Genomic DNA, 27,047 nt, shown 5'->3' with positions numbered 1-27,047 from the left:
CCGAAATGCGATAAACGGTAACAACAACAGTTCGTCGGGACTCACCTCTTGGGACACAGGCATGTTGTTCTTGTTTCGGCTGGTGTTGGATGTATTATTAATGGCGGAGAGCAGTGAGAGGGCTGTAGTGCCTGCACTGGCGACATTGCCGACAGTCTTTCCGCTGACCTTGGTACCAGCACCACTGACATCTTTGTGCAGCGTTCCAGGACTCTGAAACCGAAATATCGTCGACCGTTAGGACAACACGACTGACCAGGGCAAACTTCATTGACGATAATGCCAGGAACCGGCGCCGTTCAATTGTAAATCCTAAAATGTAAACAGTGTTATCGGAAAACTTGTTCAAAATCTTTACACCGTCGACACAACGGAACACAGGCTGTCCGAGTTTAATCGATAAACGGTTCTATCTTCCGATACGGAAGTAACTCGACGCAATCAGTTGCACAATATTGAAAGTATCATTCTTATTTGTATAAAATAAGATTAGGTAAACAGAAGATACATTGGTTCGAGGAATTTTTTCAAACAAACTTCTATCCTTTCTCCTTTTTCCGTAAGCGAGCAGAGTTGACTTTTCGCAGAGGCCTCGCAGAGATAGGAGACAAAGGGATGACGTGGGTGGTTTCTGATCGTCGCGGATCCGCGTGGCTGCGCGCACGTGCACGCTGTATCTCCGTTGCGTCCGCGCGTTTAACGGCGGGTCCCCGATAAAAGCTCGATAAGCCCGGAGAGAAATGCAAACAGCCGAGCGCGATTACCGCTGCTGGCCACCGTCATCGAGGCCGCGATATCGTTTAATTGTTTACCGCGACGCAACGCGTCGGTCATACGGGCTGCTTCCTATCGACCCCCCGCCGCCCCCTCGACGAGACGCGTTACGCACTGTCCAGGTTGACTAATCGCGTAATATCGCGTAATTCCCATTTAAAAGGTCATCGAGTGGTTTATTTCTATCTACGGAAGAGACAATCTCGACCGTTCTCAAGGAAGATAAGCACGTTCCACCGATCGTGAGCGTGAAAAATCAAGCTTTATCGTGCACGTGCCGGCGTGACCTTTTTCAAGATTTCGCGCCACGGAAACGTGGCGTGTGTCGCCGGTGTACCGCAGTTCCCGACGACGTTCGAGTGAAATCGATTAACGAGCGACTCGTTAATTAAGGAAGTCGGAGGCCTCGGCACAGGCGCGCTGAACTTTCCGCGCGCCGGTTTCGCTGAACCGAACTTAGGCGCGTCCGGAAGTAACGGGGCAACGGCAACGCGTAGGTTCGACGTACCTGTGCAAGTCGTTATCAACATCGAAACCTGTTGTTAACGCGTTACAAACGGAGGACGAGATATCTTCGGTTTCATTTCCATTTCTGTGTCTTTCGAAAGCGCGTGCGACGTTGAAATATTCCATCGCGATATAGCGCGTATTAATCAATAATTTTATCGTAACAGTGAAGTGATCTGTTAATTAACATTTACATTATTATTATTATTATTATTATTCAGCATTCAAAGGGACGATTGATTCGTAACGTCATCGACATCGCGAGCAACGGAAAAACGCGTACCGTGAAAAGGCAAGTAATTACTAAGCATGATTGGCGACGGAACGTCTAATGAGACGTGACAACTTCGCGTCCATTATATCCTCGCGGGTCGATGCACCTTTCCACAGAAATGTATTCACTATAGAAAGTGTTTCGACACCTTTGTCCGTGTTTCTTCGCGAGCCGCGACGCGTATAGCGTATTCCGTATTCCGTATTCCGTATTCCGTATTCCGCGCGCCACGATAACGCCTCGCGTTTCCGTTTCCATGATATTCGCGTCACGGTGACGCTTTTAACTCGGCCGCGACGCTTTTCGACGCGATCGGGCCTTCGTTTTCACACCGTACCGTCCCTGTGTTCGTTCAATTCATCGCGTTCCGAATTCTCTTTGCGTTTTCCTTTCCATCGAATCCGCGTTATTCCGAGGGTTTCGTTTATCAACTATATTCTCGATATTATCAACGATATTTTCTAATTCTCGCGCGCTTCTAGCGTGAAGGTTTCGCGAATGGCATGACAAGTACAATGGGAACGAACAAAGAACCAGCGAAAGGGCGGGGACCGAAATATCACGCCGAGTGTGCTTCTGACCAATTCTCGACGTCGACTCGGAACGAAATGTCGAGGAATCGACGCGTGAAATCCCCTTTCAGGTCCCCCCGTTAACGCAACGCGACAACGAGACCTCGCGCGCCACGACCGTACACGAAAGAGCGATTCCGTGATCGCTGAAGCTGCTTCTGAACGATACATACAGGGTGTTCGCGCACGAAAAACACAGAATAAAATATAAATACTGGAATGGTTCGCTTCGATTTCAGTTTTCGGAAACTCCGGTGACCGGTGATCACCGCGGCAGTGAACCCCGTAATCTCTTTGAAAATCGCGCCCGCCAGAATCGGTTTTTGCCATCGATCGTTGACAGGAAACAAGGAAGAATTCCGTGGAAGCGCGCTTCCTGGTTGTATCGTAATTTAGGAAACACCCCGAGCATTGTTGCGCGATGACTGCACCCGAAGAAAGTCACGGGTCACCCCTTTAACGATCCTCCCATCAATGTTCTCGGTTCGGCGATCCGGCGCGGATCGCTTTCACGAGCCATTGTCTTCGGGCGAGCCCGTGATTATTCGTTAATTAAAAACTCTCTTCTCTCGTCGTCGCTGCCCCAAGCCCCTTATCCTCGTCTTGTCTCGGCCAAGCTGCCTTAATTACGGAAGGAATAACGAGTTAGCCTCCGCCGTGTCGCGTTCGATTCAGAGACGTTCGTCGCGTGAACTGCAAGGTTACGGAGCGGATCGGCCTTCGTCGGAGACGCGCGTTGCGCAACTTTCGCGTGAGATATTCATTTGCATTTTTTCTCCTGTTCTTGGTCTCGGTGCAACACGCGACCCCGTTAACACTTCTCCTCGGCGCGTGTATGGAACGCGTCCGTGTGCACGTAGCTGCTACACAGGACCTCGATTAACAGCGTCGAACGCAGCTTCGTTTCGCGGAGCGAAATGCGAAAAACGTAAAAACCGTAAAAACCGTAATATCCAATTATTTCACACGTTCGATCGAGTATTTATATAAATTTTTACTAGCCAGCCTTTTAACTTCGAGCAGCTAATTTTCCCTGCGAATGCACGCAAAGTCGCGCCGACACGTACGAGTACGACTCCAGAAGTTGCACAACATGCTCGAACAAACTGGCAAATGGTTATACCGAATTGCAGCTAAATTAAGTAACCCCGACTCGAGTTCGAATCAAAGATAAATGGGCCAGTTCTCCAAAGGCCGATCGAGACTACGGTTTCGCTAAACGTGGTAGCAGTGGTCAGCGGTCTCTAACGAACTCGTTAACGCTCGGAGCGCCTAATAAAAGATTCAGAAGAGATCGCAGCCACGATCGTTGAAGCCCGGGCTCTCCCTCACTCTCTCTCTCTCTCTCTCGGTCTCCGTTTCGCCATGGCACACCTTGCGCGCCGGCCAGTCGAATCTGATCACCTGCTATCGCGCCGATACCCGCGGCAGCCAGGTGTCCCGAGAAAAATGGAAAAACGCGAGAGACTCGTCGGGAGATTAAGGGTTCGACCCTTGGCTGGGGCTAATGATGGGGTACAGCGGCAGCAGCCACGGGTTTCATCGAGACTCGTTCTCTCCGCTCCCTCGGCCCGTCTCTCTCTCTCTCTCCGTCCTCGAGCCGCTCCCTTCTCGCGGGCACTGTCGGCCGAGGTTCTTTCACCGGTTCCGTGGGTTCGGACACATCTGCTCGCCAAGGGTCTACCACGAGAGATTCAATTCCTTTATGGTCTACTTGCAGCACTTGACAGAAATTATTGCTCCCGATCGGACGAGCGCTGTTTATGGATCATAGGTCGAGAGGAGCCTGATCCGCGAACACCATTTCTCGCGCTAACGTCGTTTGCATTCTACGGTTCAACGTATTGTTCCCGAGAAGGTAGACGTCGACGTACATGTTGCAGTCGTTCATTGCAGCGAAGTCGATTGCTGTCTAATAAATTCCGAATCTGTCTAAATTAAACAACCGAAACTCGGGTGTTACGTTATTCGTTACAAATAATATAATAATAAATAATAATTCCAGCTGATACGGTATCGCGCAACGAACTCCGTAATTACGATAAACCCTTGGTTACTCGGTGCCACTTTCCTTCGCAGAAATGGACATAATTTAAAAGCTTGATTCAAGCGAGTCACCTCGTACGATAAATCGCCGAGCATTTTTCCCTCGCCGTTAATAGCTGCTTCCAATAAACTCCGAGTAACAACCGCGATCCCCGTATAACTCAAGCTCAAGCACGCGGATCCCGAATCCGCGCGTGAAATTTATCAGCCGGTCGTCGGGTGATTTAAATTCTGCGATTTTTTCCGTGGCTCGCCATGTAGGGGCCCTGGGATCGAGCGGCGAACCGGGTTCCACCTTTCTCGCGCGTACACTGCCGTGCACAAGTCTTCGGACACGTTCGCGTCGCTAGACAAGCTCGAAAGTCGAGTAACTCTTTAAATAAAACGGTCCAATATAGTTCCAACGATGACATTATTCACGATGGAGACATTAAATCCTTGCCTAACCGATTTCTCCCACAACTATCCCCTTTAAAGCTGCATTATCCTTCGCTCGAGAAAAATAATTCCGAGTCCATTGTAAGTCTACGTTTACCGCAAAGGTTACGTGTTCGCGAGAGAACGATAATATTTTATTGCGACGCGTCGTAATAATACAGTTGTCCACTATCTCCGCTTAGTCGCTAATCTATTAATCCTGTCGCTTAAAATTTTTCAGCCACATATCCGTGCTTCGATGTCTCTTAATCCTGTTAGTTTGATACGATAATGAACGGAATAAATGCGAAAAGGGTTACTGCCACTTACAGCGAAACGACGAGCTTCGATATCTCGTACAAAGTATCGTTGATGCATCGGCACGTGAAACGTTAAAAGACGTTAAAAGACGTTAAAAGACAAAACAGCTTTGTTCCGTAACATCTACCATCCGGAGTGCAAAGGGTTAACAAGATCTCGTTGTAGATGTCGAAATACTTGTGCACGGTAGTGTACACGGAACACGATACACCGGAGCAACGGAGCAACGGAACAACGGAGCAACGGCGCAACGGTGCAGCGAAAGAAGAGTCTCTCCCTTCGCTGGGATACCTGTGCAAAGCGGAGCCGCGAGAGCCAGAAATCCCTCCCAGACACGTGCAGGCCTAGCAGATGTGGCCGGCCTGAACACCTGCCCGGGCCAGGTACGGGTACAGGTACAAAGGACTAGGTTTAGGAGCCTGGCAACTCGCGCGCAGCTGTGTCGACCGATCCTCGCAGGCTTTCGCGTAGAAAAACGAGCTTTTCCCCCGAGAGGAAACCTTCCTCGAGAGCCTCGGCCCTGGATCATTACTTTTGTTCCGGCGCAGTGTACGTGTGTGCGTGGGCGAACCGATAAAATGGGAATCCACGGACGCCGGAGACTTCCTGCGACCGAGGGACCTCTTTTCTCTCGGCCGCGGAACGCGGACATCGATGAAAGACCCTTCGCAAAGACGAGACGCTTTTCGGAAACCGACGACGACGGACGACCTACTTGAAAGACGACATTTTGTTAGCCGCGTCTCGAACTTCTGGCGGTCTTGATTCATTCGTTTTCTTTTCATTTCACTCTTCTCCACTCTTTTCCACTCTTTTCCATTCTGCGCCACTTTTTTGCCACTTTTTTGCCACTTTTTTGCCAGTTTCATTCAGAACGGTGACCGATTTCTCCAAATTTAACGACACGTTGATTAACGTAGCTTAAATAGTGATAATAGTAATAAGAAAATGTTGTATAATCGGTATTTATTCAAGTACCCAATCGTCTTCGAGATACCGAACCAAAAGGAATAATTGAATTTCATTAAAAAATGAATTTCTTTCGCGTAAAATGCGATCGACGAAACTGATACCTCACGCTCGACGAGAAACGATCATAATTAACACCCGCCGCGATTACACTGTTTCTTCGACGCGATATCACCCTGACGCCGGCTAGCTGATAATACTCGGTAATCGAAGATAACGCACGAATCGCGGTATAACCTGTTCCTCAAATATCTTGCTAATCTATTTGTTTTGAGAAAGTAGGCTACTGTATATTTCGATTCTGCTCGAATCGTCGTATACGTTATGCGCCTTCCTCGCAACTGTCTTTGCGCGTTCAATTATTATATTATATTTGAACAAACGAATAACTCGGTTATTTTCAGCCACTGTTTCTCCGCGATCTTCGCCGATGATCGTCGACCCATCGAACGCCGCGCAGATACCGAGAACGAAGCCTATTGGATTCAAAGGAATGCCTCTCGATCGTCGACGCGTGGAAGATGACGAGTTCCGACAACCGATCCAATCTTAATCGACGTTTACAATTCCACGAGCTGGTCGAGCAGTCACTCGAATGGAATCCTCATCCATTTTTTTTTTCTCTCGACACTGCCGAGGTGAATTTCAACGCGTTTCAAACCTCGTTCGTCGCGCAGCGACACCGTGAAAAAACTGTATGACATTTATATTTGTCAACCTCTTTGTTAAAAATAGTCCATCGCACGAGATACTTTCTATAAAACAGAAATTTCTCGCGAGCAACCTAACAAATACACCGACGAGGATTTGCACTGTCGCCATTTAGCGTTGCCTCGTGGGACCCAGTTATCAAGACGGTTCACTTTTACTTGTGGGAAAGGTGCGAGGTCCGCCTAGGAAAGCCTCGAGGCGTTCAGTTATTGTTCCCTCGGTTCGGATAGGTTTCTTGCGTCCAATTGTCTTTCCGAGATAAATGCTCGAGGTACGACCTTAGAAACTGGTTTATCGGGTGGCTAATAATGTTTCGGTATCTGGGCTGCGTGGCCTGGTATGTTGACGAGTAATTGTCGCGGTTTCGTACGCGTACAATGTTTCGTTTAACGCGCAGTGGGCCACGCCGAGTAAGTATTTATTATATTACATTAACAGTCAACGAATAAATTGAACACCGCCGCCTAGAAAAGAAACACACCCCATTCCCGGCATCTCTTTTATCTGTAACTTTCGAGACGCGCCGACTCCGTTACCGAGAAATAAACTTCTCAATTTGGAGATCGGAAAATCGAGAACGTCCGACTGCATCCTCGCCGGTCCACTTGTCAGTATCCGCGAGCATACTCGAGGGATTCCGCGAACCAGGTTCCGAGAATACAGGATCCGGTCGAGGCGGGTCGCGAAGAAATCATCTGCACTCGAGTCAGGATATAAAAAAAATAGGAAAAAATTGGGTCAAGTCGAGTTTGGCCGTAAGACTTGGCCGGGTCAAGTAGACTCGCGTAGAGCGGATCCGCAGAGGCCACGGCTGCTCGTTGTCCGAGTCTAGATCCGATCGAGCCGGATCATGGGAAGATCGGTTTCTTCTTCGATCCTGTATCCCGGTAAATCCGCTCGTAAAAAGGCTCGAAGCCGAATCTAATCGGGACGCTGAACGTACCGGTCGAACGACTCCTGTGAAAATGTCATTTCTACCATATCTCGATTCCCATATCTTCCGATCGATCAGCTTTTGTCTTCCCTTTTGTCTCTGTTCGCGCTAAGAAACATTCGGCAACTAACGTGATAAGACGCGTTGCGTAAACTATGGGACAGATCCGAGTATTTCCTTCGCCGCATTTCGACCGCAGACGGTTAATGCTGAATATTAAACTGTATAATTTCGTCGGGTCGATTGAAACGGCGACTGAAAGGCGCCTCCCGGGAGTGCGGAGAGTTATAGTTACACGGTGAGAATGATCGTTACTCGAGACGCGACGGACGGAGACGGAATATTCGTATATACGCGTCGATATGCAAATAACGATCCCGAAAGTGTATTATACGCGGACGCCGAGCGTATCCATGGCTACGAGACCCGGGTCCCGTTCGGATCAGGTAACCCGCGCCTCTTTTTTTCCTTCTCGGCACGGTAAGAAGCCTGTCCGGGCTCGGAACCATACTCGATAACGACGTTCAACGATTTTGAATATTAAAGAGACGCTCGACGACACTGCACACCGAGTGGGATGATCACGGGGATACGCCGATACGGGGATCTCGGAAATCTGAATCTTCGCTGTTTTACATATCGAGGGTTTGGCCACGCGAAACTGTGCCATCGACAATTATAGCGTCGTCGTTGAATTAGTATTATACGGACTATAATCAAGTAATGCTAACGGTCGAGTGAAAAATACCAAACAGAAGTCTCCACGAGCAAGATGATCCTGCGTTCTCGAGTAGGGGGTTGTGGGTTTCGCCAGCGTTTCTCGGTTATTCGGCTTTTCAGGCGATTTTTCCGATTACGGTGTTTTACGCGGCGCAGCGGTCACGAGTCGGTGAATATTTCGTAAGTGGTCCGCGGAATGGGTGTAAGTAAGTACTTAGACGCGCGCGCGCGCGCGCGCGCTCGCAACACGGAATCCCAAGTTTTCGCATCTGGGTCAGTTGTCAATTGTCTTGTTAGTCGACGCGGCAGAATGCGGAACGCGCGCTCGCGCCTCTCGACTAATGACAGGCAACGATCCACGCACATCATTAATTATACATAGATCCGCGCACTGTTAACACGCAAAATCTCCGACGAACGTTTCTTCCGGCTATCTTTAGATTCCTCGGAGACATCTCTTTCGATACCTTCACCGATTTCGCGAAGCAAAACGAACGATTTATTCTCGAAAGAGTCGAACGATGTTTATATTTGTCGAGCTCCGTTCGAAATGTTCGGCAGGATGTTGCGAGGCAACGGGTTAACGCCGAGGAAGCTTGGACGAGTATAGAACGTCGTTCGCTTCGACTACTGCGCGCGCGTAGCCGAGAAACCAAAGAAAACGAACAGAAAGAAGAAGAAAAGGGGTTGCGCTCTCGAGAAGCGTCGCCTGTTCCGACCGTAGGACACGCCGAGTCGAGAATGTTTGCTCGTCGGATTATTTTATTGCCGGCTGGCGAAAGGCCGCGACGAAACGGGGCTGGAAAACCCTTTCGTCGACTTCCGTTTCGCCTCGCGCGCAGAAATCGGAATTAGATCGCGAACAGGCGTCCGAGGGTGCAAACGTTCGCGTTCGCGACAAAACTGGAAAACTAATATCGTTTAATAGGAAAATCTTGAAACGGAGACACAGTTTTCCCATTAAAGGTCTTTTAAAAGCGCCACGAACTAGTCTCCAAGGAAACCAGCACAATTTCAATTTTCCATTTATGAAACCTCCATTTGGTGAAACGCGATCCATGTATCCGCTCGTCGTTCCTGAACCGTCGAGTATCTAATTTGAACATATTAAATTCGCGTGTACGTAATCATCTCGCGTGATGGTATCGTACGTGCGGATAAAAGAAACGGCGGAGAAACGAAAATGCGAATGATCGGCGAACAACCAGCCGGATGGTTCGATGTTATGGAATGAAATAATTACGCTGCGCGAGGAACACGACTCGTCCGATGAATGCCAGAGGAAATGGCTGTCGGCGTTTAGCGCGAGAAGGGTGTTCGGCCGGTCGAATCGATCCGATCTGTCGCCCCAGGCCGATTCTCGTAAAGAAACCAGCGTCCACGGAGCGCGTTGTTAATCGGAAATTGTTCAACCGCTCTCCGTCTTTCTTTATCTTTCCTCCGTGTTGCGCCGCTTTATTGCTACCCTCGGTTAAGTGTAGGTCGTCCGGTCGCAGGCTATCGAGGGACGCGCTTATCAATCATGCTCGACGTAACGCGACAATCTCGCCCGAATAACGATCCGCTCCAGCGAAACCGCCGCGCGGATCGGGCGAACCCTCCAGCCATAACGCTTTATCTACCGGAAGCCTATTAAAAATTAACTGGCCGAGCAATCAGACTTTTTGCTAATCTTCGAAGAGAATTAGAAGAGTTTATCGAGGTTCGTCGAGGTTCATCGAGTCGTTTGGTCGTTTATTCGGCAACTGTTCGTCTTGGTCTGTTTTTCGATCGTCGCGAAGGAACGAGTCGGAAACGATGTTGTCTCGTTTCGTTCGATAGTTCAAGGGGTTAACGCTGGGTTTGCGAACCGCGCGCCGATTCGACGCGAAATTCGAAAGTGCCTCGGCAGGATCGTTCGCGCGTGTGATCCCGGTTGACGTACGGAAAGCCGTAAATACTTCCGAATACGTTTTCGTTCGAATAATCTCGCTGCCCGCGGCTTCTCCGGCCGAAAGAAGAATAAATGGGACGCGACGCTCGCGGAGAAACGTCAACGGGAAAGTATCGACAACGGTGGACCGCGGATTGTCGCGCGGAAACGTATAAAACGTTCAAATAAGATGCTCGCGACGAGTCTGACTGGTCGTTATAGGGCAAGGTGTTTACCCCGTCTTTCGAAACTCCCCCCAAACGGAAACTCGCTCGACCAGCCTGCGATCCGCGAGACTTACGCTAATTTCCAGGTCAATTTCACCGGAACCGATTCCAGAAAGACGCATATGCGTAAAAGGCGATCGGCAAAGGTGTTTCCCGTGGCGCGACTCGAGGCGAGGAAACGCGCAAAGAACGGGCAAGGAATCGCGGAGGAAAGGAAACGGGCTGGAAAAGCGGTGGAGGGACTCGTTCGAAAAGGTCCGCGCTTTCGAAAATTTCTCCCTTTCCCCGAGGCCAGTCGAGGACCCCTTTACCGCCACCGGGAACGTCCGAGACGGCCCTGATGGCCTGTAAACACACAAGTGAAACAGAACTTTCACGGCCACGGGCTCGACCTGGTCACTTCGTTCCAGGTGTGCACGCGTCTACAAAGGCGCCGTGTGTATCCGCGCGTCCGTGTGTACACACACGCGCTAGAAGAGGAGAGGAGAGGAGAGGTCGAGCAAAAAACCGAAGCCAGGAGCCAAGCGGCAACAGTAACGACTGTCCGGTGGCTGCTCTCCGTGAAAGCGGAATCGACGCATAAAAAGGAAACAGGTTATCGAATTAAAGCGACGGTCGGCCGGGACTCGGACACGCCGAGACCTGCATTTTCTATGCTCTCGCTAGGGGAACACGCCCGGAGGAGCTTCCCACCGGTACCCGTCGGTTTTCGATCGTAAACAATCGCTCCGATTCGATCGGCGATTACCCCTGGCGGCTTCGGGGATAATGCTTCGTTTCCGCTCGCGCGCGTTGGCTTCTCGGAACGGCAGAGTTTCGAGAAGCAGTCGCTGAGAACCGCTGGCTCAGATTACGTATCGCGGTGAAAAGTTTATCCGAGAACTTGATTTTATCTTCCGCTAAACAACGAGTACGGCGCGGCAACTGTTAATTACTCGAAACACGACATTTTTGTCCTAGTTCTCGTCGAACGAACGGATCTCGCTGGAGCGGTTCCACCGAATCTCCGAGATGGCGGCCCACCCTATCGCTGTCCCACCGACGCTGCGCCGCTGCGCCGCTGCGCCGCTGCGCCTCGGATAGCCCAGAAAAAAGGAGAAAGAAACCACTTACCACGGCGTTAAACCGTTTCGCGTTTACGTACGAACCAATGCGGCACGGCCAGCAGCAGCCGGATCCCGTTACACTTTTCGTTTTACGACGAGGCTCGGAGAAATTCGATCCTCGCCGCGCGAGCTGCCGCGCTTGCTTCCGCGCGGAAGAAGGTCCGACCGTCGACGTTTCCGAGCCGGCCGCGAAATTGGTCATCGACTTTCACGGTCGAGATACAGGATTGTAAAAGTCAGCGGTTTCGAAGAAGGAGCTGTCCGCCTCCTCCGCGGTAATGGACAATAACGTAACGCTGTCGTTCATCACGGCCCTGTGGGCTAGGGAACTGGTTCCGATAACGATGACGCCAGAAAACTCCATGTATCGAGCGATTCTCTGTATCCTTTAAGTGTAACCTGTTCGCGAGGATCCTTATCGCGCGCAACTCGTGCAATTACGCCGCGTAATGTTTCGCTCGGCGATACCGCTGAGTTATCGCCGTTTTGCGCCCACTGATTTATTCGTCTGGCCGATGCTGGCTTCGAAAAACCTTCGCGAAGATTACCGACCGTGCGTACGAGCAGATATACTCGTAGACGTGTTCATTTCGAGTAGTCGAACAACGTATTCTTCGCGCGACATCCAGAGATCCGGACCGCGTCGATACACACTGTCCCTTTATACAAAATTACCACGAAAATAAACCTCGGAGCTGAAGAAATAGTTTTTTCTGCTCAAAGGGGTGACTGGCACTCGAGGAAAGAGGACGCGCCACGCGGAGCACGCACGCGGACGCACGTGTCTCGGGAGGCCGTTGAATTTTTCGTCACTTTCGAGTGGTTCCCTCGCGGGTCTATTCCCATACACCCCCCATAGCCGACACCCTTTCCTCTCCCGCAGCAGTGACAGTGAATTAAACTCGGCGCACGCTGCGCGCACCGCGCCCGTTCCGTTTATATTTAGACGCCGCTGGATGCATCGGAAAACGCGGGAACGGTTCCCACCGTGGGAGAATCGGAGATACGGGGAGAGAAACCGTCACCGGTTTCAATCATTTCAATCATTTCAATCATTTCCTGATATATCGTAGGCATTAGCGTCCCGGACAACTTTTCCTTCATTTCCGACGTATTGCCAACAAACTTTCGACACAGCACCCTGCACTCTATCTGCGCGGACGTGACTAATGCAACGGTCTTCGATGAGTCAATGAGCGAACACCGATTTCGACCTATTTATAGGGTGTCCCGCCTAAGATCGGTTACCGTAGCTTTGATCTCCGAACCGCCAGAATTCAACGTCTCCTATTTCAGATCATTATGCGCGCAAGCTGTTCGAAATATCGATTGATCGAAGTATCGAGGGCACAGAATTAAAGAAGTCATTGAAATCGAAGGAGAACTGGCTTCGCTTCGGCTCCGCTTCAGCTTCGCCGGAAAGAGAGACAAAGAGATAAAGAACAGGAGAGAGAGAAAGTGTAGTACGTGTGCGCGCATCACGTTGCTAGAAACGTTACGCGGGGAACCGATCCGTCCGACTGATATCCGATAATGAAAGTTATTGTCGCCGGGACAGATAGCGATGCGACTTATTTTTACGTCGCGCACTAAATCTCGGATTCGCTCTTGTATGCATGCACGTCGCCACCGGTGGATTGTTATGCAAATGAAAGGAGCGCCATTGTATCAACCGGCGCGCGCCCGTCGCTTTTCTTCGGCTAGGACCACGATTTTTCTTGGAGGATCCGAAACGGAGACAATCGGCTTTGTCTAGAGGGCACGGATATACGTCGATAGCATCGTCGATAACATACAGGAAGAGATAAATAAATTTATGTTCGAAATAACAGGCGTCCGTAGCGAACGAACGTACACACGCAGAAGGGGATCTACGAGGAAAGGTCAACAACCCGCGTGTTTCCTTTTTTCTTCTTTCAACAGCTGTTTCGAACAAACTACCTCTAGAATAACACTGGACTCGCGAGCTCGACGATAATAAACGAAACGTTTGTTTTGCGCGATTGCCGGTGACAACGCTAGGCCAGAGACTACCGAGCTAGAGCGTGGCCATCTTTGTCGACGCGAGCTATTCCGAATCAATTGTTTTTTAATCCAAAATTCAACGAATCTCATTCCAGTATCGGAGTAAAAAAACTATATGCCGATGACCATGTACCGAAACGAAATGTCACCGGTACGGCGACCTTTGTCGACGAACAGTCAAACGTGCTGTACAATTCTTCGATAAAGAGAGTTCAAGTAGAATTTCCGTATAATATAAAGGCCAACTTTGTTGCTACCCTGCTGCAACCGGTTTCTAGTCGCGCGCCTCGCGTAACAGTTATTTTCGAGAGAGTTTCATCATCCCCCGGCTGTCACGGTACACTTATGTCGGGGTGGACAGTGGCAAACAACGCGGTTCACAGTTTTCTTGGTACGGTAGCAGTGGTTTTGCGCCGTAACCGCCAGACCCATTGTCCGTTTGTCAATACGAAGTACCGTATGCTCGCCAGTGCGATCAGCCTGCGCTTTCGTCGCGCGTGTGCGCAACGATAGCTGCCCATATTCTTCGCATCCACTAATCACCGCGTACTCTAGAATCGTTGGTACTCTAGAGAGTACCATATTCGTGCCTTCTCATTTCAAATTCTCAACGGCAGGCGGTATTCCAGAGAAGATTACAGATCCGGCACAATTTTCCTGGCCGCCTAGAAGTTGCGCTTCCACGAAAAAGCTTGAGAAACGATCGACTCTGCCGGCGAAGATTGAAGAAATTGGAAGATACGCGGACACGATACAGTAACTCGTTGTGCCGATGATCGAGAGCGTGTTCGTCGCAACACACGCCTCGCTTGTCCCCGGATTACGCGTGCACGCGTGCACGCGTGTATACGTATTACGAGTAGACGAGCGTGAGACTCCTGGACGGGCGCCTCCCGCCTCATCTCTGTATGCATCTGCATTCGCGTCGAACGAGGTTAACGTTAATGAGGCACAAACTTCTCCAGACACCGTGGCCAGACCTTCCCTTTATTCACCCTGTCACGAAGCCCTCGCGGCTGCGATTTTTCTCCTTTTCGTTTTCATCGACGACCGTTCGTTCCACTCGACCGGCGAGAAACTGCCAGTGGTCAACGTACCCGCGGCTTCGGGGGGAAACGGGTCGTTCCGGTGCGCAAAGGGTTTCGGGGAATTTCGGAAATTAGTCCGAACGTTACTCGGGCCGATTTCGCGATCGAACGATTCGTTGGAATGTTTCTTCGAGTCCCTCCAATTGCTGACATCGCGATCGGTACTCTCGAATAAAATACTGAATAAAATACTAAATAAAATACGCGTTCCTCGAAAGCAGAGAAAATTGCAGACTTCGGTTGCCGTTGAACTGGCGCGGAACTGGTCCGACCAACGAACGCGAAGAAAAAGAAGGTTTGAGGTCGGAACAGGTTCGAACTCGTTCCAGTCGAGTATCCCCTGTGACGACGCAGCCAGCGGTCGCGGAACGAGATCGGACCTGGACCGGAACGTAGCCCACGGAACGAATCCGTTGCTCGTAAAACAATCGAAGAACGTTCGAAAACGGAGGAACGCGTGCGGACGCGACGAGTCGCATCGAAAAGATCCTTCGAGGCGGCGTTGCGAAGGCCGTAGACGAAATCGGGGCCGGGTCACACCGTGTACCGTTAGGTTCGCCCTCGAACGAGCGGACCCTTATCGCGCGGCACGCGTGGAGCATTGCTTGGACACGCATGCATACAGAGGATCGCTACTTACGCCGTAGAGGGACTTGAGCTTCACGTGGTTGAGCGCGGGCACGTCCACCATGGAACACTTGAGTAGGATCGTGGTGGTTTGGCTGGGCATGTTGCGATCTCTTCTTCGGTCGTCGCGTCTAAGGAAACCGGCGGCACGTCACTACCGTGGGAAAGGTCCATTGGTGTTACGCGTCCGCGTGTGCACGGGGGGTTCCCTTCGCGAGCCTCTCTATCGGTGTCGTCTTACGGCGGGCTTTAAAACGGGCGGCTGCCGCGAGCACATAGGCAGTGTATTCGGTATCACCGATCGCGGTATCGAGCCGATCCGGGCTCTCTCGGTCGGCCCGAAAAATAAATGCCTGGCGGCGGACACTGAACACGACAAGGCGAATATTCTGATCGCCGGCGAAACAGGCTGGCAGTGAACTAGGCAGTGCACCGTTACAAGGTACCCGATCGATGTATCGGATCGTAAACCATGCTCGCGACTCGACGTTCCCGCGTTGTCTCTCCTCGACGGACTGGCTCTAACGACCGGCCGCTCTGCTAGTCGTTGCGTCGCGTTGTCGTCGTCGTCGTCGTTATCGATGTTGCTCGGTGGACACGCGGCCCATAATCGACGCGCCGATCGAACGCTGAATGGTGCTCCCCGAACGGCAGAGAGCAGTTTCCGCACCGTACACCGTACTCCTGCCCGGCTGGCTCGCTGACTGACTGACTGACTGGTTGGTTTTCACTCACTCACTCAGAACGCGAAACCGAGCGGAATCGTAGAGGCACATCTCTCCCCACCCGGCCGCCGTTTCCTTATCCCTTCTACCGTCGCTCGAGCCAATCCTCGACCCAAACAACGCACACGCGTGTGCGTGAGTGACCGACACGACGCGCTGCCTACCCAACTTGGTGTACACGCGCGCCCGCGTGAGCGCCCGAGCGCCCGAGCGCCCGAGCGCAACAGCGCGACAGCGCACTGTCTCTCTCTCTCGAGAGAGAGTTTTTGCCCTCTGCACGATGAAAGAGAAAAGGACTCGCGCCGCGACCACACGGAATCGCAAACTCCAAATTCTACAGTTTCTTTAGAAACAGTGCGTCGATTCCTCGTCCTACGGCTTCTGCCGCAACTGCTTGCGCGATAGCGCTTTATCGTTGATCGTCGATTCGACGAAGAATAGAATTCGACGAGTCCTTATCCTTCCTTTCGGATCGTTACAGAGATCGACGCTTGCTTCGAGTTCAAGTTTCGAGCTTCGAGCTTTTCCGGTTGAACAACGAAAATATAACGTTCGATCTTTAATAACGGACATGGAAGTTGTAGAAAATACGAAATAGCGACACGGGAGGTCCTTGAGGCGGATTTCTCGGTAGAACGTAATTTTCGAGCGTGAAGCCCGACTGTTATTAATCGAAGCATTATTCACTGGTTGCCTAGTAAGATTTTTACAAGTCGTTCCTTTCTTATTCCCTTTCACTGTTTTGAAAACGCAGAAACGGACGTAACGCTCCGGCAACGGGCAATCAATTTCCATTGATCCCGCGGAACGATAAGGACGAAGAATTTTTCGCGGATGTTCGGTAACGGCGTGAAAAAGGAAAACGATTCGATTGGATAGGATCGCGGCGTTATGCGCGGTGCGTGCGCGTCAAGTGTTGCGCAAGATTCAGCATAAGTAAATAACGCGCTTTCACTGTCATCTACCGTTTCGCATTACATGATATAGAGGAAGTTCCGGATCTGATCCGATCCGTTTCCCCCGCGAAAAATCTCGAGCGTCAGTGGCGACCGGTGCGCGCGAGCTGCAGCCCCTCCTCGATCGAAATCAAACTTTCCGTTGTACGTGTACCGTACACGCCTGGAATTTTCGCGAGCCGCCACTACCGAGAGGAATCGAATTCATCGGGAATCCCGCCCCAATAATCGATTCCGGCTTCGATCCAGATTCGCTGGAACGCCTGACTCACCCGTTCATTCGCGTAAACCGATCAATATTTCACTCGCAATGAATTTTATTGACATTGACTCTAGAAAGCCGCCGGACGTAACAGCTACCGACGAGAGCCGATCTAAATATTTTGATCGGCGACGCGAACCAAATATTTACCTAAACTCGCGAAAGTTCTAATATCGGAAGCATCGATCTCCTCTGATTTTTCATTTCTAATCTGTTTCTACCGAAACCCAATTGTTACGTCGAACGTTGATTTCTTCCGACGCTTCTCGATGGAAGATCCATGTCACCGCGAAACATTATCAACTCGGTCAGAAGGATATTGCATAATGCCAACATGCGCCTCGGAGTTTCCGGTGACGCGCTACCACCGATAACGGTAGGAGGACAATCTTTCTTTTTTCCTTTGGAAACGGAAGAGTTGAACGGTTAAACAGGAAGAACGTTCAGAACGAACGAACGACCACGCCAGGCTCGCTGACGATTTTTTTGAACCGCGCGCGATCGCGACCGCATGTTACGCTCTTTTGCCGCGTTCTATCGGCCTAAGATCAATGTGTCAAAGTTATGCCACACATTTGCGTCGAAGGTGATCCGAGCTGGACGTTATCCAACGACCGCACCGGAGAGAAAACCGCAGACAACTCGGTCGGCGAGCCGCGCCGCGCCGCGCCGCGCCGCGTCAGATTCTAGTTACGCGACAGGTGAGCAATTTTTTATTGTTCCACGCGGGCTTCTCGCGGCAGACGCAGCTACCTGCGATGATACTCGCGATGATCTGAACATCGATTGCCGTCATTCGGAAATGATGACCCGATCATTGGATTCAAACAAATGTTTGTAAGTTTGAACATTTGGGTAGACAGAAATAAACAAGTTCCACGGACAGCGTTCAACGAAACAGACCTGCCCGATATTATATAATCGATTAGTTGTTTTTAGGTTCGAAGGAAACGCTTATCGTTTTCATGTTTCTCGAGCGTTCGACGCATCGAGCGGTGCGTGCTCGAGGAACCGACCAGAGGAGCTGCTCGTTCCGAGTAATTTCTCGAGAGGAGAGCGGTATAGGGAAATAGAGTTTTCAGGGTGGGCGTTATCTTAATTACTCACCGAATCGGCAGTCAGAGTATTCAGCGAATAAATACGGCGGAGGACGCTTAGAAATTCCATCAGCGGAAGTTTCGCCGGCGGAACTCGGGGAACCGACCGGTCTGGCGACATGGGAACTCTTTAATAATTTCTGATCGTGGGACGGTCTCATTAACGGAGACTCCGAACGACTACGGGGCCGCGATATCGTGCATCGTTAAACGCTCGAGTCGAGTCGACTCCGGAGCAGTTTAAGGTCCAAAACTGATAAGTTGATGGCCGCGAGAGCGTATTCGATCGGCGAATACTCCGAATAATTGATCGCGTCGCCCGTATTCCGTTACACGCGGACCGATAACGGGCGTAACGTCGTTCATCGCGCGAGTATGTATTCGCTCGAATTGCAACTACAACGAGACACCGCTTTCGATTACGGTTCTCGCGGGGATCCGATCGAGGAAGCGCGTCTTCCCTCGAATCTGCCTCGTTTCAGTCGAGAATTATTAACGTCTCCGTATCGTTCGCGTCCTAGTTCTCAACTTTTTACGCTCGATTTCGCATGGCGGAATTATTCAATTTCATATTCAACGTCGAATCGAATGCGACGCGACGAAAGAGCAACTATTCGAACGAAATACGATAGTTCTATCCCTCGTTTCGTATATTATTTCTGCGAAAAATTTCCAACGATCCGAGATTCCAACGCGATCCGCGGATAGATGGGGCAACTTCCGAATCAAAGCTGGATCGGCCACAGGTGGACCATGAATTCCTCGAGCAAAACCGACTGGATCTACGCGTGAGTCATAGGACGAGGAACGCGTTAGAGCGGTTACGGATCAACGGCCCGAGACCCATGGATCGCAAATAAAAACGAACATTGCTCGACCGTTCGCAAAATAGCGTTCCGGCCTCTCGATCCGTTCAATTGATTATTTTCAATGGCAATTAACCAACGCGACAACGGATAACCAAACACGCGTGAAACGTCGATGAGATTTACGAGAAAGATACATAACATTGGGCACTTAACGATCGACTCGTATTCGAGTCGAGTTCACGCCATTTCCATCTAATCCGCGAAAAGACACCCTCGAACGTTTCAAGGTGAAATTATCCTCGAACTTTCGAATTCTGTTAAACAAGAATAAATGTAAATACAATACATTAAATTCGGAATGAGATTTCTCTTGCGGCGCAATAAAAGATTTCGATCGGTCGACTTATCGCGGGTGCCACGGGAAACCGAAAGAAATGCTGTCCCCTCGCTTTCCTGCCGGCTAAATATTTATCTACGTTTCTATCTGCTTTACGAGCCTGCAGTTTCACGTCCGAGCTGACACGAATTTCGCCGGCCGACGGATGACGCACCGTTTCACCTGCAATTATTCTTCCTCCGTTCGAAAAAATCACAGCGCCCGCTCACCCGACTGTCCAGCCTCTCGATCAACCCTTTTTTTCTACCTTACTCGATATTATTTTAACCTATAATTCGCATCGAATAGGAATCGTACGCGATTGCCGCACACAGCTCGGTAACGTTTGTACGCTTTTTTCTATACTTCGATTAGATCGTTGGAAAGTATTGTACTTCGTAACGGTCACAGAGAGAAGCTTGGGCCGCCTAAACTCGACGGGTATTTTTATCGCGTCGCTACAGCAGCATTGTGTACGGTGGAGCCTCGGTCGGGTAACGGTATTAAAAGTGCGCGCGAGCAACGAGGCGCAAGAAACTATCGAGATAATCAAGTTCACGAGATTCTCACTTTTTTCCCCAAAATGGCGGCGCGTTGTATAGAAGCGATTACTTCCGGTTCGCATGACTCACTCGGTACGTAAACGTACGATACTCGCGGGAGGCTGAGCAAGAACGATCGCTATCGCCAGTCACGGCGATAATGCACCGCCGTTGTTGACGATTCTCGTAATTACGTGTAAACAGGTCTCGACACCTTTAGATCGAACCGACTCGAACGGTGCAACTGGGATTAATGGAAACAGGGATTTATAATGAACAGAAGAGTCTGTAGAAAACATAAAAGTCGGAACATCTAACGGTTCGAAAGAGCGAATACTCGAATATTCGGATGATTCGAAACTGTGTAACAGGGTGCCGGCCGCGGCGCGTCCCGATGAACAAAGAAAGGCATGGCCGCGTCGCGCGCGTCCATTGGATTTTTCTTAGCGCGAGCTTTACCGGAAAGCCCTGTGACCGTAAGTGGACAATAGGGAGGTCCGCCGGAGGATCCTTATTATGTCGGCGCGTTTCGCCGGGGGTGTACGCGGCCGTGGGCGTTCGGCGCGCATACGAGCATACGCTCGCGCGATTCGCCTGGCTCTTTGTTGTTGCCAGCCGGGGAAAAAGGAGAACGGGAGAGAGGTAGCCGCGGACGACGTCGAAGAGAAGGCCGAGAGAGGTGCGCGGCGCACCCGACGAGACAGCTGTCTGACCTGATTCCACGAAAGGGTTTCCAATCATAATGACGAGGTGGGCGAGCGTTTTAGAGGAGGCGATGCGCTGGCCCGCTGCACCGTGAGAAGCGCACCAGTCCGTCAGAAAAACCGAGTCCTCTCTACTCGTTTCACGTGTCTACACCGTTGTCTCGCTACCGTTTCAACGTGCAACAACAACGGGAACAACAGCACAAAAATCCTCGGTCTGGCTTACGAGTAATTGCACGGATACGGTAACGCTGTAAATGGCCGACGAACTCGAGCTAGCACGGGAAGACGAAACGAGAAAGCTCCGGAATTGCTATTATTCCTGTAGGAACTCCAAGAGCGCGTCTATCGAGGTGTCTATCGATTTGCAATTCAGTTAGGGCCTCGGTAAATCGAGGTGGACGATAGGTAAAGTTCTATCTTGTACTTCGCTCGTAGTTTTCCTCGAGCTTTCAACGCCGACAGAAGAAAGAGCTGCTAGTTCCGCTTTGTTTCCGAGTGAACAACGGTCGGAAGTCTCCGATAACAATGGCGCGCGTGAGGCAGGTCAGCGAGAGCGCGAACATCCGCGAAAAACCCAGAGAATCGCCTCGAGCGGCGCTAATCCATATTTTCATCGCGAATTACTTGAAAACCTATGCAACTTATTCGACTACGAAGGCCAAAGGTACTCGAAAGAGGGCACGAATTCTAAATTCAGCTCCGCAAACTGTGTAAAACCGCGGAATCGAGGAGCAAACTGGTCCAGTTCGCTCGACGATAAAATCGTGTCGATTAGCTATCGCGAGTTAGTTGTCGCAAATCGCGAGCGGCGATCGTCGCGATAATGAACGTCGTCGGGGACCGAGTGACGCGCGCGAAGAATTTCGAAAGAATCCGAGAAACGCCGGATCGTTCCCGAGGACCGAATGATTTCACCTGCGCGCGCGGGCGCACGTGGCCGAGCGTCAAATGACTCACTATCGGAAATCTGCACGAGTGTGTTGCGGTGAACGGTACACGATCTTTGCGCGTTGACTAATTAAATTAGCACGTTTATCGGCGCGCGCTCTAAACGGGCCTCCCGTTTTTGCCCGCGAACGCCGAGGCGAACGCCGAGACAAACGCCGAGACAAACGACGAACGGGTCGCGGAACGCGTGTGCGCGGACACCTGGCCGGTCGATTTCAACCTTAACACCGCTACGTTGCATTTTATCGAGATCCTTTAGGACATTTCTTTCATCGATGCGATTATGCCCTCGATGATTATTATTATAAAGTGTAAATGTACGATCAATCATTGTATCGTTGGTATGTCGTGCCAAAAATGTGTAGCGAAAAAAAGGCAAAAGAAATGGGAGGAAACGGATCGAACGAGCGTGATTCACCCAGATTTCTCGCGTCGGGAAAGAAAAGAAAGGAGAGCATCGCGACACGCTGCGTTCGCCGGAACCTCTTTAACACCGGCGCGATACGACACGATTGTTCGGCCCGCAACGAAAGACCTTTCTCCGCTCTGGATGCCGTTAAGCGTAATAAAACTGGCCACACTTCCGCGTTTTAACGCACCTCCCCGGCAATTAAGATAAAACGACGGAAAAGTGTTTCGGGGAACGGAACGGCGTTATCGGTCGTACCAACAAGATAAACCGTCCGTAAGGATTGCATTCGGTTGACGCAGAAGTTCGGACGTTCCTCGACTGTTCGCTGGCTGAATGTTTGTGTCGCGTCAACCGAATGTTTCGGGGACGAACGATGACGATTTTCGGGGATTCGCTCTCATCGTCTCGGGCAAATCTTTTTATATTCCGCATTTCAGCGACGCTTCGCGGGAAACCTATCAGTTTACGGTTATCGGGAAGAGAAGACAATACGTGTTATCTCGTTCAATCGTTTGTTTCGAGCAAGTTCGCCGCGATAACGTTTGGATGATCACCGACAAAAGCGAAACAGGATTCTCTCGGGAAAGAGGGTTTTATCTGTACGATGATTAATTATTCTATTGAAACGAAAGTACGTTCAATGCGACATTGAGTTGCAGCAATGAATGGATCGGTACCCGATCAAAAGTAAATCGTATCGTCGTTCGCGGTACAAACGAGTCGAAAAGGAACAAAGAAATCGGACGCTGAATAATTCACGTGGTCTTCGGATTTGTTAAAAGCGGTCGGGACCGCCGGCAGCTTTCACCGGTGATTTATTTACACTTTCGTGCGCATCGAATTTTAATGCATTACCGGTTATAGACTGCGCCCGTGGTGCATTAGATACGGTGCAGTCGAGTGACACCGGTTATTATTCGTCCCTCGAATCGTTCGCGCGTCGACCATCTCGAGGGCTGAATCGGCTCGGATCTCGACTGTGCACGACCACTGCACCGATAACTGATCGTTATCGATCGGTCATTATCTATTATTTACAGCATTCGTTTACTTACCGAGACTCGCATTTTTCTACTCCCAAGAGAATATAAATGAACAGAATCGTACGATTCAGAATTCATAGATTTCTCATGGTAATAACGATTATTGCCGTTAGTTATTGCTTATCGTTATGTTTCTCAAATACTGTAAATAGAAGGCGTTTATTTTGCGCATCGCGCGTATGGGTACTTGCGGTAATATTCGATTCCCGTCAGATCGATCGCGAGACAATTCCAAATACGATCGCGCTAATTAGAACCCCGCGAAACAATGGTTTCGAGGTAGCGTAGAAATCTCGCTAATCCGGGCGCGAAGCGAAACGGCGAGGCGTAAAAATTATATAATCCGGCGAAAGGGAAACTTCGAAGAAGAAAAAACGAAGGAGAAGAGGAAAAAGAACGCTGCGTTGAATAACAATTACTTTCTCCGCGTAACGAAACTGGAAATTATCATTGCGGGATATTAACTGCGACGCGAGACGTGGCGGCGAGATGATTCTTGTTTTCATCGATGCCTGTGGTTCCACGAGCGCGGTCATCAATCTCGAGGCAACGTAGGTATGCAGAAATTGCAGAGAAAATTAGAACGACAGAGTTCGCGAGATTTCACGTTACAATTTCAGATTGATAGTTTCACGGAAACAGGCTGAAAACGACCAACGATCGGGAAAATGACTAACGACGCCGAACGGAAAAGAAACATTTAAATGTTATATTCATTATTTTTAAGGAACGCAAATAATACTCACAGGAAATCTAGACTTGTGCGGAAAATGTAAAATTTCCATCGTAGCGAGTACGCATGCACGCGGGTAGCGAACCTATTAATCGGCCGACAGTAATTGTACGCAACTTCGCATCGAGCTGTCGTTAATAAAGCATGCAGCAGAAAAAGGAAGAAGACGGACGCAACGGGAAGGGAACAGAATTCAGCAATGAAAGATGCCGGTTGCAGGATTACTTTCCGCTAATAAGTGACGCGAAACATTCTGACTCACGCGGAGCCGCGCGAGATGCCTGGCACACTTTATGCTTCCGCGAATTCCCGTAAAATAGTAATGACGGGAATTTCGTCATTATTGCCCGCGTCGATGCGCGCGCGGTAATCGGCCGAACGTTTCGCGGGGGAAAAAAGGAAAACGAGCCGCGAACACCTAACCGACACCGCGACACGCTGGACTCGCTACAGTTCAACGGAATAATGCAAATATTTTAATATTTAAATATTCGAACTTTCGTTAACCTAATTGTAATCCACGGGAAGATAAATCTGTAATCTATAGATCATGTAACTCACAGGTCGATAGATTTCCCATTTGAAAATCATCGCGTAGTTGAATTACGGAGATAAAAACGCTCCAAGTATTTACACGAAGAACTACGATATTTCGTTATTTAAGATCCGTGTAATTTCATAGATAAAAACGTCGAAGCTGTGTTAGAGGCTAATAGCAACGTTCGTGTCCATCGAATAATCGAAAGATTGTACCGCGATCGAGCAGTGAATTACGGGAATAATAACGAAACTTCGGAAATCAGTTTACTATACTAGATCCTATTTTATAGGATGGCTTTAATAAACTCGGTGTACCGCGATAAAGATCATAAATCGGGGTAAAACTCATTATCCCTAAAGAATAAGAACACGCAGCCTCGAAGAAGCTCCTGGCTCAGATTAGATTCAATGTACAGGGTGTACCGCGCGAACGGGATTACAAGAGCGTCTCGGTATTCGTAAGTTTATATTGGCACAGTAGGATGTTTTGCTTTGTTCCACTCTTGGGTTCGTTAATTTTGTAAATGAAGCGATTAACGCGCGTCAATTGCGCTTACACGCGAGGACTTTGATTGATAGTAATTCTGTAGAGAAACAGTTCTTTCGTGACTTCCGTTCGCCAACCACGCAACAACGGTATTCGTTCCATTAAAGAGAAATTATTATTAGAGCCCTAATTACGAATATTTACGTAGTACCATTGACAGAATCCACCCTGTAGATCGCGGAACCGTACACAGAATGCCGGATATTGGTTCTCGATTTTTTCCGGTTTCGCGATGTAAACGCCGATAAACGTGTCCAACCGAAATCGCCGTAAAACGCGCGGAACCTTTTATCCGCGTGAAATATTCGCCACTCGTTTGCAGTCCGATCACGATTACCGCGGGAACAATTACAACGGATTCCCAGTTGTATATTGCGAGATCCCATAAGCGCGTGACATTCGGAAAATCTAAAAGACGAAAACCAATCGATCGGACCGGCATTTCCCAGCCCAGATATCAGCCGATCTTTCGACGATACGTCCGAAGATGCCGCGACGTCTCTGTCGAGACTGCGCGTAAAGAAAGGGCGCTTCTCGCAACGCGTTTCATGTGTAATTTCCATTAGTTACATGCAGTCCTGCCAAGGAATAGCAAATTAGCATGAAAAGTGCTAGGAGAAAAGAGGGAACCCAAGGAATTGGAGCCGCATTCCTCAGCCACCGTGTGGTCCACGCTCGTTTTCCCGCGGGCAAGTCGGCGAAGTGAATTCTCCCGGGATTACGTGCCGCGTTGTTACGCAAAAACCGCTGGCGACCTGGCAGGATATTACGAATTTTCTGACAAAGGCGTGTCGCGATCGGTTCGTCCCAGTTTTCGTGCCGCGGGGTCCGTTCCCGCGCGGAGCGAGCCGTCCGAGCGTGTGGAATCCGATTCTCAAGATGGCGGCTCGCGGGCTCGCGGGCTCGCGGACTCGCGAGAGCGAAAACTACAAAAGAAAACAGGATATTGCAAAGCCGACGGAATACCTTCTATCGGCTCCCACAATTACCACTCCCGTACACGCGTGTAATACGCCGCGGATAATTGTCCCCTACCAGCGAGCTGTCCGAGCCGTAGGATTCCTTGGAAAACAGAAACGAGCGAAACCACCGAGCCACCTTCGGCTGCAGCCACCTTTCATGTTCGACTCGGCCATTCAGTGACACCGATTCAATGGACCCTCCAAGGTGAAGCGGGGTTCGCGACACCCCTCCGTCGGGGAACGCTTTTCAATTAGACGAGCATCGGTGTCCAAGTTGTTTCAGCGAGGATCGCTGCCGGGCGACACGCGGAGCCGCCATTACGCCGCTTATCCTCACGCGCTCGCTCGATCGCCGTGAAAACGCGCCGCGGCCAAGGTTCTCGCAAATTGGATGAACGCTTTTGTTTCTTCTCCCTTTTTTGCCGACATTTTTACATTTCTTTCAGAGGAACACCCTTCTCACTGTTCTCTCGCGGTTGTTCGCGACGGGTGAATGAAAGCTGCCATTGAGGAACAAGGCGGACTCGAGGAAACTTTAAATCGTCTCTCGTTATGCTCCCCTGAACACGCGAATTTCAAGTGGGGCGCGAATATCGGGGCTCTGCTGTGGTTTCAGGGACGCGTCGAAGGACAGAACGGAGGTATCTGCGATCGAGAGGGTGAATTCCTTCTGAAGAGCGTCGCTGTTTAGGGATAGTCCGTCGGATAGGTAATTTTCACGATCTTTCCGACGGGAACCTTCGAGAGAGGATGCTTTCGGTGAGCAATTATCGTCGCGACGGATAAGCAGCCGTCCCTTCGTGCCGGTGCAGACGAAAGATAAAGCGTCCGAAAGAGAGGTAGCCGCGTCTCGTTCGTGAAACGGGCTACTCCGGCGCGACATGTAGATCACGTGTACCGATTAGTAAGGAACGGCTACACGGCGATTAGGTCCGCAATTGTGCATTAGCCGGCCGATGGAGCAGCGGAAGTGAGTCACGCGCGGCACGGTCTCTCCATTAACCGGCATTCAGCAACCGAATTTCTTTTCCTTTCCTTTCCTTTCCTTTCTTTATTTTTTACTTAATCGTTTTGAGTCAGCCGGTGTACACATTTGTACAGCTATATTTTCAAATCTATTAGAAACGTAAAATTGCACCGTAATTGCATGTATCGCAT

The 27,047-nt window shown here is 50.1% G+C and overlaps 1 protein-coding gene across 1 annotated transcript in view; it reads right to left on the bottom strand.

Annotated features, from left to right (window-relative positions):
• Window positions 1–27,047, bottom strand: part of LOC116430348 (uncharacterized) — a 169,382-nt gene that overhangs the window by 37,995 nt on the left and 104,340 nt on the right. Inside the window, 1 exon segment of the mRNA XM_076371794.1 lies at window positions 46–213. Coding sequence (XP_076227909.1) covers window positions 46–213 — 168 coding nt within the window.

This window comes from Nomia melanderi, chromosome 10, assembly GCF_051020985.1.
Source record: "Nomia melanderi isolate GNS246 chromosome 10, iyNomMela1, whole genome shotgun sequence".
In the NCBI taxonomy this organism is placed as follows: Eukaryota; Metazoa; Arthropoda; class Insecta; order Hymenoptera; family Halictidae; genus Nomia; species Nomia melanderi.
This window is presented reverse-complemented; position numbering and strand designations above follow the sequence as displayed.